General features: G+C 38.3%; 1 protein-coding gene across 2 annotated transcripts in view; it reads left to right on the forward strand.

Annotated features, from left to right (window-relative positions):
• Positions 1 to 17,097, forward strand: part of ap2b1 (adaptor related protein complex 2 subunit beta 1) — a 45,860-nt gene that overhangs the window by 26,056 nt on the left and 2,707 nt on the right. For both annotated transcript variants that reach the window (XM_077206586.1, XM_077206588.1), the window contains 4 exons: positions 1,059 to 1,188; positions 5,114 to 5,198; positions 6,214 to 6,300; positions 12,688 to 12,842. In XM_077206586.1, the coding sequence (XP_077062701.1) occupies positions 1,059 to 1,188; positions 5,114 to 5,198; positions 6,214 to 6,300; positions 12,688 to 12,842 (457 nt within the window). The remainder of the gene's footprint in view (positions 1 to 1,058; positions 1,189 to 5,113; positions 5,199 to 6,213; positions 6,301 to 12,687; positions 12,843 to 17,097) is intronic.

Consider the following 17,097-nt stretch of genomic DNA (forward strand, 5'->3'; position numbering starts at 1 on the left):
AAAGAGTAGCTTATTTAAAAGTACTCTTGTGTAGTGACTAGTGAGCTGCCGATTCTACACTTATAATAAACACTGTACAGTGCAAATTAAAAATGTAGAAAAACGGGTACATACTGTAATTCTCTATCTTTTGTTTAACAGTTTTCATTTTGACTGCCAACTTTTTTTAAATACATTAAAACAACACGGAAAGACTATTACAGAGATGAAAAGAAGAAAAGGTTTTCAGTACACTCACAATTTAAATAATGATCTATGGGGAAAAAATTAAATCACTTGTAAGGCCCTAATAAACACTGAGCAAGCTATTGTATCACATGAAATATCAAAGTTCAGAACCGTGCAAAGAATACAAAAACCTTTACAAATTCATAAGAGTTCAGTATCTCACACCAGAGATGGTTTAAAAAGAGAGAGATTAAAAAGAGCCAATTCTCTCCAGAACGGTGCCAGTTTTAGGGTTTTGAGATAAAGAAATGAGAATCACTAATATTATCAAACAGTGAATCTCACCTAATGCACTGAAATAAGCTAAGATAGTGAGCTAACACGAACTACATTGTAATTCCAGTCCACTGAATGTTACAAATTTAAACGTAAATGCACATTGTTCGAAAAGTGAGTGACATGTGAAGGCCAAGTGTGTTAACTCATTCTTGGAATTTGTCCTATGCATTTTACCCATCAAAGTTAGTGCACACACACATTAGGAGCAGTGAGTAGTGAACACACACACACAGTGCACTGCAAACCATAGACACACATGCCCGATTACTCTCTTCCTATCCAATCACGTTGACGGAAAATGTTTTAATTTAAAAACAAACAGAGGGAAAATAGCGGAGTAAAAGTACAGATGCATCACTTAAAATGTACTCAAGTAAAAGTACACAATTTTTAAACTACTTAAAAAAGTTACATTTCTTTAAAAAACGACTTATTACAGTAATATGAGCATTTGTAAATCATTACTTCACACCCCTGCCTGTAACTGATACATTAAGTAGAGCTATGAGACACTATAATCAAGTTGTTTTTTGTTGTTGTCTTGTCTTTAGTTTTGGAGTGATCCCCACCACACCTCTCCCTGTTCACACTCCACTGATGCCCAGCCAAAGCATCGACATCTCCCTCCCTCTCAACACCATCGGACCTGTGATGAAGATGGACCCACTAAACAACCTACAGGTACGATGCATTACTGGCCTTTGCCACATACTTTTACACCCCCATAAACACCCACACACGCCAATGGGCCCTTCCGAGGTCCCTTTCTTTGCATTAATCATCTCACAAGAAATAAACCATCACAAATATGCCGTTAATGTTTAAATTACATAACTGTGTTATCCGAACCTCCAAGCTTTCAACTGCACAGCGGGCACATTTGTCTCTGATTATTTGAGTCAGTTGTCCCCACGTGCTTCATTAGTTACTGAGATCATTTGGGTGAACAGCAGCTGCAAAACATTCAATTTTATGCCTTTAAAACACTCTAGATAATGAGCACTTGCCCACGGCATCTAGTCTACTAATGCTGATAATCAATCAGATACAAATGTCATTATGAATCATCGTCAGTTCATATGATTTATATCGACATGTTTCTGCCTCATTAGTTACACTAGTGTTGGTTTATCTTGAGATGGATGTTTGCTCTTACTGTGAGTTTGCTCTTACTGTGTTCCTTCCTTAACATTTACACCATGATGTCCCACCATATTTCCTTCCTCCATCTCCTTGACACTTGTCCACCTCTCTATTTCTCTCATATCTTTGGTTCATCTGATCTTCAGTTTAAAGGGATACTCCACCAGTTTTTCTTATTAAACTATGTTATTCCCTTAACTAAGACGAGTTGATACATACCTCTCTCGTTTCAGTGCGTGCACTATATCGCTCTGTATTGCCGCAAAACTATGTTAGCACTTAGCTTAGCCCATGCATTAAATATGGGCCAAGCAGAGAAGCGACCAAACACTTCCACGTTTTCCCTATGTAAACACAGTTACTCGAGTAGTGTAACTTGACCTGGGCTGGTGACACAAAATAAACCGTTGCGCTTTTCTAAGCGTTTAAAATTGATGACTATATTGTGTGGCGGAATACCATAACAAGTGCTTTTGAGCACTTCGACTTGGCGCAATAATATCTTCACTCGTGAAAAGTCCTCTTACCGGCTCCCGCTTCCTCTCCCCCTCCCTCTGACATTTCCGTCAATACAACCAACGTGACATGCGCCGGTAGTAGTAGTTCGAGCGGAGTTGACGAAGTAACAGGTTGTTGGAAGCTAGTTTGTGTACAATAATGGTTAAAGCGTGCATCGTAAAGGGTTGTGAAAATAAGGAGAATGTACATAGTGCTGTCATTTTTCACCGAATTCCAACACACCACATACAGCGGAGAGCTTGGTTAGCTGCTTTGAACAAGAATCCCAAAACACCATTGATGACTCTGAAGAAGTGGCGTGTTTGCTCCGAACATTTCACAAAGGAGGACTATACCTGCACAGGAACACGCCTAAAGGATGAGGCTACACCAACAATATTCAGATCACTTACACAAGAAAGAGGATCATCACCCAACGCTGTAAGTGTACTTTTGCATGGTATTTAGTTGTCCTGGAAGTGTCAGTAACCTTAGCTGAGTAACATATCTGTGAAATCAGTGCGCTTCTGAGACAGGAAATAAAAAGTTACTGTTTTATTTAGATAAGGACTGAGCTCAGAAAGAAACATGTAGTATAAGCCTTAAACCGTATAACTCATCCAAGCTCTCCGCTGTATGTGGTGTGTTGGAATTCAGTGAAAAATGACAGCACTATGTACATTCTCCTTATTTTCACAACCCTTTACGATGCACGCTTTAACCATTATTGTACACAAACTAGCTTCCAACAACCTGTTACTTCGTCAACTCCGCTCGAACTACTACTACCGGCGCATGTCACGTTGGTTGTATTGACGGAAATGTCAGAGGGAGGGGGAGAGGAAGCGGGAGCCGGTAAGAGGACTTTTCACGAGTGAAGATATTATTGCGCCAAGTCGAAGTGCTCAAAAGCACTTGTTATGGTATTCCGCCACACAATATAGTCATCAATTTTAAACGCTTAGAAAAGCGCAACGGTTTATTTTGTGTCACCAGCTCAGGTCAAGTTACACTACTCGAGTAACTGTGTTTACATAGGGAAAACGTGGAAGTGTTTGGTCGCTTCTCTGCTTGGCCCATATTTAATGCATGGGCTAAGCTAAGTGCTAACATAGTTTTGCGGCAATACAGAGCGATATAGTGCACGCACTGAGACGAGAGAGGTATGTATCAACTCGTCTTAGTTAAGGGAATAACATAGTTTAATAAGAAAAACTGGTGGAGTATCCCTTTAAGGATCCCTTTCTGTGACTTTTCTCCTTGTTGCTTGTGTCAAGCATCTGGCTCTTTGGTATTAAACAGAGCTGCCTGCAGAGTGCTAATGGCCTGTGTTAATGAGTTCAACCTTCTAATGAGCAGAAGAGTAACTGAAGGCCCTTTTGAGTGGCCAGGTGACGCTATGACCTGACCATGTCTATGTTAATTAAACAGTTGTTTTTTATTACATCATTCTGTCATTTACTCACCCAAATCTATGCGAGTTTCTTTCTTCTGTGGAACACAAAAAGAGAAATTTTGAAGAGAATGCCAGCCATAAAATTTAAAGAGGACCCCTATTATGCTTTTTTACATTTCCAACTTTCTTTAGTGTTTAATGTTGCTGTTAAAGCATGAAAAAGGTCTGTAAAGTTTCAAAGCACATATTCACTCCAAAAGGAGTAATTCTCTAAATCAGAAAGCAAAAACACCTTGATTGTAGTCTTGAGTTTTCCTCCGGGAAAGAACATGTAACAATATTCGTCATTTAAAAAGGCGAGGCCTGGTAGTGTGTTAAAGCTTGCGACATTTCCAAAATACCCACAACATGGTTGACCAATCACAACACACTGGTCCAGCCGACCAATCAGAACACATTGTGCTTTTTGGAAGGAGGGGCTTCATAGAGACAGGAAGTAAATAGTGTTACTGACAGACTGGGAAGAGAGGTGCTGCAACAATGTCCAAAATGTGCAAAAAAACATGTTAGTTAAACATTCAAGCATGAAAATCTATTCTAGTAGACCCCAAAAACAAAATCAAAACTTTGAAAAAAGGCATTATAGGTCCACTTTAAAGCTGGCATGAAATTAATTCATCTATATTGTAAATGCATGTTATAGATCTTATTGTGTACAATTCATCCATGTATATGCTTCTATTTTTTGACTATTAAATATTATGTATGCATGAACAATTAGTACTATATTGGTTATTGGCCGATATTAGAGATGTTTTTTACATTTATCGGCAATGGCCAATATTCAATATTTAACCGCTCATGCTAATTTCCTCTATTTTTTTGTTTTGTTAAGATTACATTTGCCATCTTCTAACACTTACTTAAAGTTGCTCTTTAAAAATGCTAGTAATTTAATAACACTGTTAAATGTAATCTTTTTTAACACCGTACATTATAAGGCTGTGATGCCTAAATTTACCTGTCGCATTTAAAAAGAATAATTTTATAGTTTTTAGGTTTTTATTTTTAATTTATTTGGACAAAATCTAGCATTTTAATATTAGCTATTTGTCAGTTGTTGGCCAAAACATGAAAAATAACACATTTTCCTCTAAATAAATCCAGAAAAAAAAAAGTCTGCTCATTGTGCTTTTATTAATAAACAAGAATACAAATAAACTTTCTTGCCATCAATAGACACACTGGTTGTCTAAAAATAGAAAGGCTCAATTGTGCCATAATTTATTCATTGGATTTCCATCGCTTGGTTTAGAGTGTAATAACATTTGTGTAAAATATGAAAGAACTCATCAAGGGGGTCCGACCATTGACTTCTACTAGCCTCCTCTTCTGCCTTTCTTCTTGCTCCCCTTCTCCTATTCTTTCATTTTCCATGCAGCTAAAAGCTTTTTCCATTTGGAAAATAAGGTTGGTATCAAAAATGCAGTCAGGCTGCAGAGGCGTTTTAGTCCCCTTATACGGTGGAGTGTATTTAAAAGTCTGACCACTCAACCTTCCTCTTTGCAGGTGGCCGTGAAAAACAATATTGATGTCTTCTACTTCAGCACGCTGATCCCTCTCAACGTGTTCTTCGTGGAGGACGGCAAAATGGGTACAAGCACTCTGCGCACACATGCTCACTCTAAAAACAGCACACCGTGAGGTGCTAATTGAGCTTGGGCTTAATAAAAGAGTGGATTGATGAGATGTAGCTAGGATTGAACATACTATTGACCCCTTTTCAGTTGGTAAACATGATGATGTTTTTATGTGGGCGGAGCTTAGGTGGAGGCAGAACGATCGCTCTGGCCGCTTCACTAACGCTAGTTTGCAAGTTTTGTTTGCTTGTTTTTTAACAATGACGGGAGAAAATCAGATTTTATCTTAACGTGCAAGGTCACTCACTGTCCAGGACTGCGATTGTTATTTGCAAACGTTAATTTTAACGGAAGGAACCAGATTGGCCGACCCATACACTCATTCAATGGTTGGACGATCTGACAGGATTAACGTTACCTCGGGTGAGTGGCCTGAGAAACCGAGCGTAAAGACAAACTGAGGGCATATAAATCTTTAGATGCCTATAACTATGAATGGTCTTGACTTGTGGCAACTTTACATTGTGCGGCCCTGCCCAGCACCAAGGCACAGAAGACGACAATGTAAAGAGTGACATTACAGTGCAAATTTAATGATGTGAATTTTTTCTAGAAATAAAAATATGTTCATGTATTAAAATGATATTAATTAACTATGTATTTGATTATTCTTTCTTACCTGGTTCTACAAAAAGTCTATCACAATCAATCACAACAATGTATACAATCATAGATGATTCACAAAAAATCACAATAATTTAGACATTATGCGATAAAATTTCAAATTGGATCCTGTAGGTGATTCTTGCACCCAGAAACACAACAAGATGACATTTAATAAAAATAATAATAATTTAATATACTTATTATGTAGTCAAATCTGTGCTGGTTTGTATTGGCTGCCTCCAGTTTTCACTTTGTTTTGCCTCCAGGTAACGCCGTGACGAAATTGTGACGTCGGCACACAAGGGGTCTATATACACTGATTGGCCAATCCCATATGATAACCTGTAAACTTTTCCTCAACAGAGCGTCAGGTGTTCTTGGCCACATGGAAGGACATTCCAAACGAGAATGAGCTGCAGTACCAGATCAAAGAATGCCACTTAAACGCAGGTGAGGTGATCTAGTCCTCAACATGCACTACTCACGAATCGAGCTTGTGTGTAGGTGTTTTGTAAGGTATGGATCAGTGGTCACTGAATCAAAAGCATTTAGCAGAGAGGAAAGTGTGCAAATAGCAGGGCAGCTGCAAAGGTCTCTTTGCTCTGTTTGGCAGAGCGCTCTTACCTCTTTGTATTTTGGCCTCTGCCTAAACCCAAGCTGTCTCCTGATGCAGCATGTTACAACCTGCTACAATGTGTCTGTGGTTGAGTGGCAGTTTTTTTTTCACAGCACAAATACTCTAAGCTTTACTACAGCCTCCACTGTGTACTGTGTGAGCTTTCAGCTTTAAAAAAGCAGAAAGAATCTCTTGACGCCAATGGAAGGGGGGGAAAAGCGTTCCCACCATTCGTTATTGTTCATAGTTAATTATTTAGTCTGGTGGCAATGTAAAAATGCTGTGGAACGTGGCTGGCTATGTGCACAGACTGACAGAGCTGGTTTATTTCTAGGCTTATCAGCTTGCTATTTGTATTCATCAACCTGGAGCCAATTTGAGCATCCAGCAGCAGCCGAACACTGGGGCCAGCGTCGAGAGCCTGTTTCACTCGCTGAAATTATTGATCAGACACCCAGAGGTTCCTTAATTACTAGACGTCAGACAATCTCACTTCCCCTGCTTTCATTTTAGCAAGCACACACACGGCACACAGATGCAATTTTATCTATGACTATAAAACGCCTGTAGGGTGATCGACGCATGTAGTGCCACACTAAAACAGCAGCAGTTTGACAAATCCAGGCTTTGATTTATTTATTTATTTATTTTTCACTCTGATGCCTTGTTTTGGTTGGAGAAGCCATGCAGTTCAGTTTCAATCGTGTTTATTTGCATGTAGAGTATAATCGCCTGCTATTGTGAGATGCTGATTGACTCTAGCTTGCCATGACTTGAATAACAATGTCCACGTAATGGAGCACACAATCGAGGGCAAGATATAACCGAATGCCTTTTCCCCACACTGTGTGCAATGGTATTATTTGTAAATGAGTGATTTTTTCCCCCCCATAGAATTGAATAAGTAGGAAGCTGTTTCATGTTTTGTTATTGTTGAGACTGGTTGATCTGTTTTTTATCAGAATGCAGCCACATTTCTTGAGTCCAGGAGGATGACAATGCGTTCATGTCCGTGTATCAACAGATTCCTAATGATGAATAATTTCGGCGCTTAATTCAGCAGAAAATAAACATCTCTAATTAGTTTTCAGCGTTAATGTTTTACAACCGTTTACAAACCTCATTGATATGCTGCAGAATTGCTGCCTGTACATTTACAGAGAATCAAGAATAAATAAAATACTTCATACCACAGGTTCTCTCATTCTCATCTCTGGTGTGGACAGGACATGGGTTAATTCTAGCTGTATATAACTAGGGCATGCATTTATAGTGTGTGTGTGTGTGTAGTGTGTGTAGTGTGTGTAGTGTGTGTGTGTGTGTGTGTGTGTGTGTGTGTGTGTGTGTGTGTGTGTGTTTGTGTGTGTGTGTGGCTTAATCCGTTACATTACACATTTTTGGTAATATATTCGGACTACTTTTAGATTACTTTTGAGCTAGTCTCGCGAAGCCAGACCTTCAGACTCACGGCAGAAGGGTTAGACTCCATAGCAGCTTTCACTGACCAAGCACCGCCCAAGAGGCCGTCTGACTGACATGTAAAGCAACCATTCACAGTAGGGTTGGGCGGTATTTCGGTAATATCGTATACCGCGGGGTCTTAAAATAGCAACGGTATCAGTTTCAATACCGTCATTACCGGCACTTATATATAATATATAAATATCATTTATTCAATGCCTAAAAATGCTTATGTAGTTGTCATCAAGTGACAGTGTGGAGGAGAGAGAGAGAGAAGGGAGAGGCGGTAAATACTGACTAGGCAATTTGTAAATGTTGCAATAAAAAAGGTGACCGCGAGAGATGGAAACACCTCTAACCTAATGTAGCATCTCCGAAACAACCACCCACTCAGTGCTGCGAGGATGCATTTTGCCCCGAGTTCATTAAATAAGCTCATTCGATTATATTTGTTAAAATATTATAATGTTATTTTTTTTTACGTTGATAATGAAAACTGAACAGCACGAGTAAGATGGGATGCATCGGGAGTCAGACATTGACCACTTAATTAAGTTTCATTTTGTAAAAGGCCTTTCTTTACAGTGAATTTCGTTTTGTATAAATTGTATCCTAATATTTTTTTTTTTTTTTACCAACCAATAATAAATAAGAATCAAATATAGCAGACAACATAATCATGACATGATCGTTCGCTGGCGCGATACATGACATGATATCTAAATAAAGCTTGAAATTTCATTAAACGAAACAATTCAAAATGAAAAGAAATAGGCCACTCGCTGATTATTTAATCCATGATGTGCATTTCTCTCTATGCGCGTTCTATACGGAAATGGCGATCATCAAATTAAACGAAACTATTCCAAACGAAAAGAAATAGGCTAGCCTACTCTCTGATTATTTAATCCATGATGTGAATTTCTCTCTATCGGTCACTATGGAGATGGCGATTCGTCAATTTCTTTAAACGAAACAATTCAAAAGGAAAAGAAATATAGGCAGCATACTCTCTGATTAATCCAGGATGTGCATTTCTCTCTATACGCGCGTTCACCACGGAGATATCAATCGTCAATTTCTTTAAACGAAACAATTCAAAACGAAAAGAAAAAGGCTAGCCTATACCTTCTGATTATGTAATCCATGATGTGCATTTCTCTCTATATATGCGCGTTCACTACAGAGATGGCGATCGTCAACTTAATCTTTGCAGCACTGACAGAAAAGTTGTATTAATAAAAATCAATGGACGCGTGTCACCGGATTTACAAATGCACTTCTTGCTTGTTGCTTGTTAATTTAATTTAAATGAATTAATAAAATGAATACAATTGTCATAATTAAAATAATTAAATATTATTAATTTTCCCATTTTTGCTCATTTATAAATAGTATTTATATCTACCACCCCCTCAGCACCTGGGTTAAACAATTATTTGGCGCCACCATATTATAACGGCCCACGTATTAAAAATAGTCGAGTCTAAATAGGGCTACGGCTCATATTACATTTAATGCCGTCAACAGGGATCAGACACAACGTGCACGGGTTGGCCTTGATTTTTTTTTGTGTGTTTTTTTATGCCCGATCTGGTATTCAGTTTCTGAACGGTGTAGACACAAGCCAACAGTTTGGTGACGCTGTCTGAGCCTTATGTCATAATTTTTAATTAGTCACGGTAATACCGTATACCCCGGTAAAATAGGGAGGAGGTTTGACGGTATCAAAATTTGGATACCGCCCAAGCCTAATTCACAGTTCGTTTTGTTCCGAGTCATCTTTAGGGGCGTGAAAATGTAACATCGATGTCCCTACAATAACAGACTGTTAGCAATGTGGTCTGCGAACTTTAACTGATCATCAATCACAACTCCAAGGTTCCTGGCTGTCGTGGATGGAGTTATGAATGACGAACCTAGCTGAATGGAGAATTTGTGATGAAGTGCTGGGTTGGCCGAGACCACAAGCAGTTCTGTCTTTGTCATTTTGAGTTAAAGGTGGTGTCTGTCAGGCAGGCTGAGGTGAGAGCAGCTGCCGTCGGATCATCAGGCTGGAATGAGAGGTAGAGTTGTGTGTCGTCAGCATAACAGTGATAGGAAAAACCATGTTTCTGAATGTCAGATCCTAGTGATGACATGTAGATGGAGAAGAGAAGTGGTCCAAGCACCGAGCCTTGAGAGAACCCCGGTAGCTAGACGTTGCGACGTAGACATCTCACCGCTCCATGTAACCTAGTACACTTAAGCAACCGCATGGCACACAACACCCTAGCATTGTGGCAGTATGTTTTGCATTTCCTTGAGCAAATCTGTATTATTTTACTACGGGCTGTTGAATGCTTGATTCTGATTGGTTGACGAATGTTCTAAGCTCTAAGCCATTATTTTCAGGAAAACGCACGGCTAAAGTAGTTCCAGGCAGGTCTTGACAGCATTACAGTTATTTCAAAGGTCTTTACAGCTTACAGAACCAAAACCCACAACGACACTAACCAAGCAAATAAATATATTAAACAATAGGATAAAAACGACCAATTATTTCCATTACGTAATATTATGCGTTTTTCCATAATAACTAATAAATGCATTAATACACATCTCTTTCTCGCGCTCTCTCTCCCACTCAAACGAACACACATAAAGTACGGACACACACTCACACATAAACGTGTTGTCAGCTCTGCTCTGACGATTTTAATAGTTGAACAACTTAAAAGCTACATGCCGGTTCTCACCAGCGAGGTGCAGATAAACGTAGTTTCGCTAGACGCTGGTGCCGAACACTGTCGAGAGATGCACAGACTGAGGTAATTCACACGCTTAAGCTCTCGTTTGCTCTCTCTCTTTCTCTCTAATAACTGCATTAATAAAGTCTACATTATTAGCTGTAAAATTACATTTTGGAATTAGCAACGGAGGCTTGGGATTAGATGCTGAAGAAATTAGTCCTACACACAAGACCGTTTTAAGGACAAAAACCTGACAAACGTCTTGAAACATCATCTGAACAATGTTTTAAGACATGGTAAGCGGCGTGGCTGCATTATTTTTCTAATACTTTATATATTACATATATGACATATTTATATGTTATACCTTACATATTACGCTGTGTCCCTCCTCACCCTGTCTCGAGCAGCTCCCTCTGTGTGTCCGCTGTGTATTGTGAAGGCACACGCACGGATTGACAGCAGTGTGTGCAGTCAGTCAGTCAGTCAGTGTGAACTGGAGTGAGTCACAGCACACTCCACATGTTGGTAACACCAGCTGTCATCACCTGATTCTGTGGCTTATATAATCGCTGACTGACTGACTCTGTCCTCAGACCTCCCTCTGTCTGTGTATAAATGTTTTTCATCTTCATTGCCCATCACCCTTCTGGCTTTTTATTTCCCCAATACATCTTTATCCCTCTTAAAACACTCGATTGGGTTTTATTGTGCCCCTTTACTTTGTTTGTGGCCCGTTCTTGTCTTTCAGCGCTTATCTATCTCTGTTGCCAGGGGTTTCATCATTTCCTCTCTCTCTCGTTCCACGCTCTCCAATGCTCCAGTGATATGGCTCAGTAGTGTCTGATTCCAGAGCAGCATCACTCAGGGTCATAGTATGATGTGTAAATTTCACGGCTCTTTAAGACATTAATTTGCATGCAGTAGATTAGTGTCTAATGTTAGGAAGAGGTTTTTGTTAACATGTTCACTAATATAATGTTTTGGGGGCTAGTCTCTGCTATCTTACAGTATTTGTTTCTTTTATTTATTTGGTGGTGTGCTCAAAATACTTTGACTTTTTTAAATTAATTATTGTTATTTTGTTTAGTTGATCATAAAAGGTTTTGTCCAATAAAATAACTTACAGAATGAGAAGGTCCCTTCTTGCCCGTATTATCACCGTGTAGTTGATCATGGTAAAATGGTATGATTAAATTAAAAATAGTTTTAAAAAAAAACTAACATGAAGAGTTGAAGCTTTATACATATTGTATATCTTATTTAGATGATCTAATAGGTCATCATTTTCACCACTTTTAATCACCAATGGTTCTGTATGCATTGCGAAGTATTTGAACGATGAAGTATTCTTTAATATTTCATAATATTTAAGCAGAAAATCTCTTAATTTCTGTAACACTGGTGGACTGAATAAATACATTTTGAAGTAATCCATATAAGCATTAAAAATGAAAATTACCGCACTACAAATAATAAATAATCGCAGGTAAACTTTATTTTACATTTTTAGGTTAATACTTAAGTCAAGTAGCACCCAAGTAGGTGTGTGTGTGTGTGTGTGTCTCTCTAATTGGTCAAATGTATCTTAATTTTATTTCAAGTTTTCAAAATTAATTTGAATAGATAATTTTATGATTGTAAACAAAGCCTTTTTTCCCAGTCAAATGGTGAAAGAAACAAAATTATGTGCCTTTGGTTGTGCTAATGCTCATACTTTATTACTCTCCCAACCACAAGTTGGTTGTTAAGAAACATATGTATGTGAAATGTATCAATTTTTAAAGAGTCTCTATTGATTTCATCCATGGTACAAACAAGTTATTTAAAAAATATATGTATTGCTATGTACTCTTCCTGTTTCAATAGGGAATACTTGTACTTACTTTTTAGGGAATATTTAATACAAGTGTCCATCAGACCTTTACATGGGGTTTTTAAATTTGCTTTTTCTGCTGATAACTGTAGTCCGTTGAGAGACTTGTGTGAATGTTTTGTTGGGTAACCATGTGTCTCTGGTATTGGCAGATACGGTGTCAGGCAAACTGCAGAACAACAATATCTACACCATCGCCAAGAGGAACGTAGAAGGCCAGGACATGCTGTATCAGTCGCTCAAACTCACCAACGGGATCTGGATACTCGCCGAACTCCGCATACAACCTGGCAATCCCAATTACACGGTAATCACTCACAGCACGAAGATTCAACAATTGGGTATTCAAACAAAGTCCAACTCGGCGAATGCTTGCCAATTTAACACAAAAGAGCAAAATAAATCTTGTCCCTTGACAAACAAAAAATGCTTTTGTTATTGTCCAGAACATATTCAAGGACATCCTCTTCATCCCTCACTTTGACAGAATACTATATTTACATAAAACTTGCTTCATTTTTAAATCCACTTATTTGTCCACCAAACCACAGCACATAATTATGTTGCTTTGAAGATCAGGCTTTTAAAACGTGATAAATTCATGACCCTGAAAGCCGTGCTTTCTGCTTGACTTGCTTGCCTAATGCATTAAATGAACAGGAAGGTCAAGAGCAGCATGAAGTGTTCAGACAAGGCTTGTCGCCGACAGGTAGAGTATTGATCCCCGTTTTAGCTCATAGATCCCCAGTGCCCTGGGGAACATTCCTGAATTATCTTCACAAACAGCAACATGCACGACTTTGGATATGTGCTGTTACATAAACAGAATCTCAATAAGTGGCAGCCACCTCCTCTGTGATTTTGTATTAAGTCAAGTTTAGTAAGCTATATTCTACTTTTGTTTTCTTTTAAAGTGTGCCTCAGAGAGAACATACACTCTATAAGTGAATCAGATGTTTATTCACTAACAGCTTTGACAGATACAGCAAGCCATTGGTTGATTTGATTCAAATACCTTTGAATGATTTTGCCCAATTCATTAAAAGAACCAGTTCTTAAGAGTCATTCACTTGTGAATCAGACTACGCTAGTTGAGGGCAGCCTATAAGAACAACCCATTTGAAATTATTTGTTGTCTTTTTAAGACAAAAACACCTTGATACCACAGAATAATACATTCAACTTTGGTGAGTGCCGACACTTAGCTTGGATATAATGTCATTTCTTTTGATGTGATGCTGCAAAAGATTCAGTAGCTGAATGCAATAACTGCTTACAGATGATAATGGAATTTTATAGTTTTATAGTAGTGTATATATATAGTTATAGGATAAGAATTTCAAGTTTTTCATGCACTTTTATCATGTAAGATGTTATCACATGAGAACTCTAACTGGAAAGTGAAGTGATATACATTTTAACACTACAACACTTTAATTCTTTCCCCGCCAGCATTTTATTGTATGCCAGCGGCAGCATTTTTGATAATATTCATTAAACTTTCATGCCCCCCAGAATATTTTGATGAATGAATATGAAAACCGTCAATATATCAAAAGCAAGCAATACATTTCATTCTATCTTCATTCATTATTTTTTATCAACACTTAAATGTTGGTTTCATAAAAAAAAAACATTTCAAACACAAAGCTGAGAAAATTGAATTTTTGTTGAAGACTAAGAAAAACTTGTCAATGCTGGGGAAAGAGTTAAAAGGCATTTTAGTGTTGTACACTTTAAAAAAAAACATAATTTAAGGTAGGGTAGGCAATTTTGGAGAGGGAAAGCTAGCTTTGAAAGCATTAGAACACACTCCCTTCAGAGCGTCTCCAAAGCCACGTCTCCTCTAAAAGACATGAACATGCACAGCCAGAGCAGAGTCTGCAAAGTGTCACAAGAGACGGTGTTAAAATACCTCATGTCTCAAAGCACGTCACATTACAGTATTAATGAACGTGAACTTACAGTGCTCTAACTTGTACCACCTGACTGCTGCAGAGTGATGTGACAAATGTGACAAACATTTTTTGGTCCTGGGACTTCCACAGAACATACATGTACATTTTTTAAAATATTTAGACAATTTCTATTATTGCTGTCAGGATGTGAACAGAGTTTCAACCAGTATAACAAAGAGAGTTTATGAAAAGCATTGCCTTCCCTACTCTTAACTTACCTTTTTGTAGTTTCAGCCTTTCTTTCTTTCATGTAACACAAAAGAAGATATTTAACAGAATGTCCAAGCTGCGCTTTTCTCATATAATGAATATGAATGATGACAGCAGCTATCCCTGCTTTCCATCCACACTCATTGTGTTGAAAAAAAGGCAGCTTGGACATTCTGCTAAATCTTTAATTTAATAACTCATAAAAGAAGTTCTTCACAAACCTCTCATCGGGTATCAAATCTGGTTGCGTTTTTGAAATTGAGATGCAAAGTATGGCAATGAGTGCTCATCATCCGTTCAATGTTTGTACTTGCAAGTTTTTATAATTCATGTGGAGCCAAACAGCAGCGGCCAAACAGAGCTCTGCCTGGTGAATTGAAATAGTCTTTTGCTCAGTGAGGCACAGAACACAAGTTGAGCACCTGCGGTGAACCTTTGCTTGGCGACAGCATGACAGACACTGGAGATGGATAAGCTCCAGCTGCACATTTGACAGTGGTTTGTTATAATCATATGAGTGAGGGTGAGCCAAATTACAGCATCACATTTTACAGTTTTAATGCTCGTTCTTTAAACACAAAGCACTGGGATAAAACTGGCTTTATGACAAGCTAGACAGAAAATCCCTCTTCAGATCTTCACAACTGACTGCTAAGCACGAAGTGATGTGTAAAAGTGTGTGCGCAGCAGATGGGCAGCGTCAGAAGCCTGAAAAATGCTGTCTTTGCAAGTAATTGTAGTGTAGGGATAGGAATCGTAAAGAAAAGGTTCTGGCTCTGCTTACAGTTCCTTAACAGTACTTGTAAGGAAGAAATTATTGGGGGGGGGGGGAAATTATATATATATACATTTAATATACAAGGTTTATAAGTTTAGCATTCAGTGTGGAATTTAAGTGTTCGTATCTATTTCGAATGGATCGCATAATGCTAAATTTCCGTTTAAACGTTAATGAAATTAGTCGTTGCGCACATCCCTAGCATAGATGCTTTCTTCACTGCCTCTGATTCCACACAATCCTGTGCTTGTAGTTGGCGGTTGGTGGAAAGAATAAAAATGGCATGATTGAACAGTTAATATAATAATAATTCAGTGTTTTATTTTCAGCTTATGATTCCATTTCAAGTGAGGAATAAGTATTCTCAGCTTAGTCCTTAGGACAACAACATATGAAACCAATCCCGACTGACTGGCCAGCAAAGCAGCTGCCATGGACTCCACACATTTCCATTGGGAAGTTGGTGGCCAAATTAAGAGGCTGCTAAATAGATTAATCGGTTGATTAGCAATGGAGCCCTCTTTATTATTCAGAAGGCATCTGTTCAGCCACCTCTGCTGAGCTTGATTGCCTATGGCCCCCTGAGGCCAGAACGGATCAGTGCGATCAGAAACCCTACCTGATCCCAGACAATTGATTTTTAATGAGACTTCAGGCCTCAGTATTCTGGCAGCATCTGGCTCCGATCTGAACAGATGATAACTGGACTCCGTCGAGCCAGTGCGGTTTGACCTAACAGCCAGTGATGGAGTGCCGTTGTCTGCCAAGACCTCTGGAAACACATTCCTCAAGTAAGGTAACCAATACAAGCCCTGCTGTATGAGGGATTATGTTCCTGGCGGCCCGAGGATTGTTCAGTGCAATCAGTTTAAGAAAAAGTCACAGATTTATCTTCGGTCGATCCGGAGACGGTGACATTTTAAAGAGAAGTGGGAATTGATAGTAAGAGCTGAGCCAAAAGGGCAAAATTATTCATTGTCGGTTTTATTTATTTTATATATCGTGCCCTTAAATTTGCTCCTCAGGTGGCCAAAGAACTATATTCACCCTGTGGAGCAAATTTAAGGGCACGATATATAAAATAAATAAAACCGACAATTAGAGAAACAGACTAATGTTTGCTTGGCAATTGTTTTTGGGGTGTTAATCAAAGAAATTATATATATTTTTTAAATGTTGGTAGACCTCCTCTTGGAGGATGTTTTATTGTAAACTGAAATACAACTACAAAAAACTGAAACTATTATTTACAGCGGAGTCCGAAAGTCTGAGACTCGCATTCAAAATCTAATTTCAGATAAGTAACTACTGACATTGATCATTCGGCTCTTTGTACAGAAGGTCAAATGTTCTTGCTTCTGTTGAAGCTCAATATACTTTTTTGATTTATCTCAAATCATGATGGAGAATTTAATGCAAATATCTCAATTTATGTCAATTCTTCAAATTATGTCAATAGCATAGTTTGTGTGTATGCGTGTGTATGCGTGTGTGTGTGTGTGTGTGTGTATAGTACTGGTCAAATTTTGGAAACTACTTACTATTTTTGAAAGAATAGTAGAAGTCAAGGCTGCATTTATTTGTTAAAAAATATTTGTTGAAATATTATTACAATT

This window comes from Siphateles boraxobius, unplaced genomic scaffold (genome assembly GCF_051911475.1).
Source record: "Siphateles boraxobius isolate OS27281-9 unplaced genomic scaffold, OSU_SipBor_1 56, whole genome shotgun sequence".
Classification (NCBI taxonomy): Eukaryota; Metazoa; Chordata; class Actinopteri; order Cypriniformes; family Leuciscidae; genus Siphateles; species Siphateles boraxobius.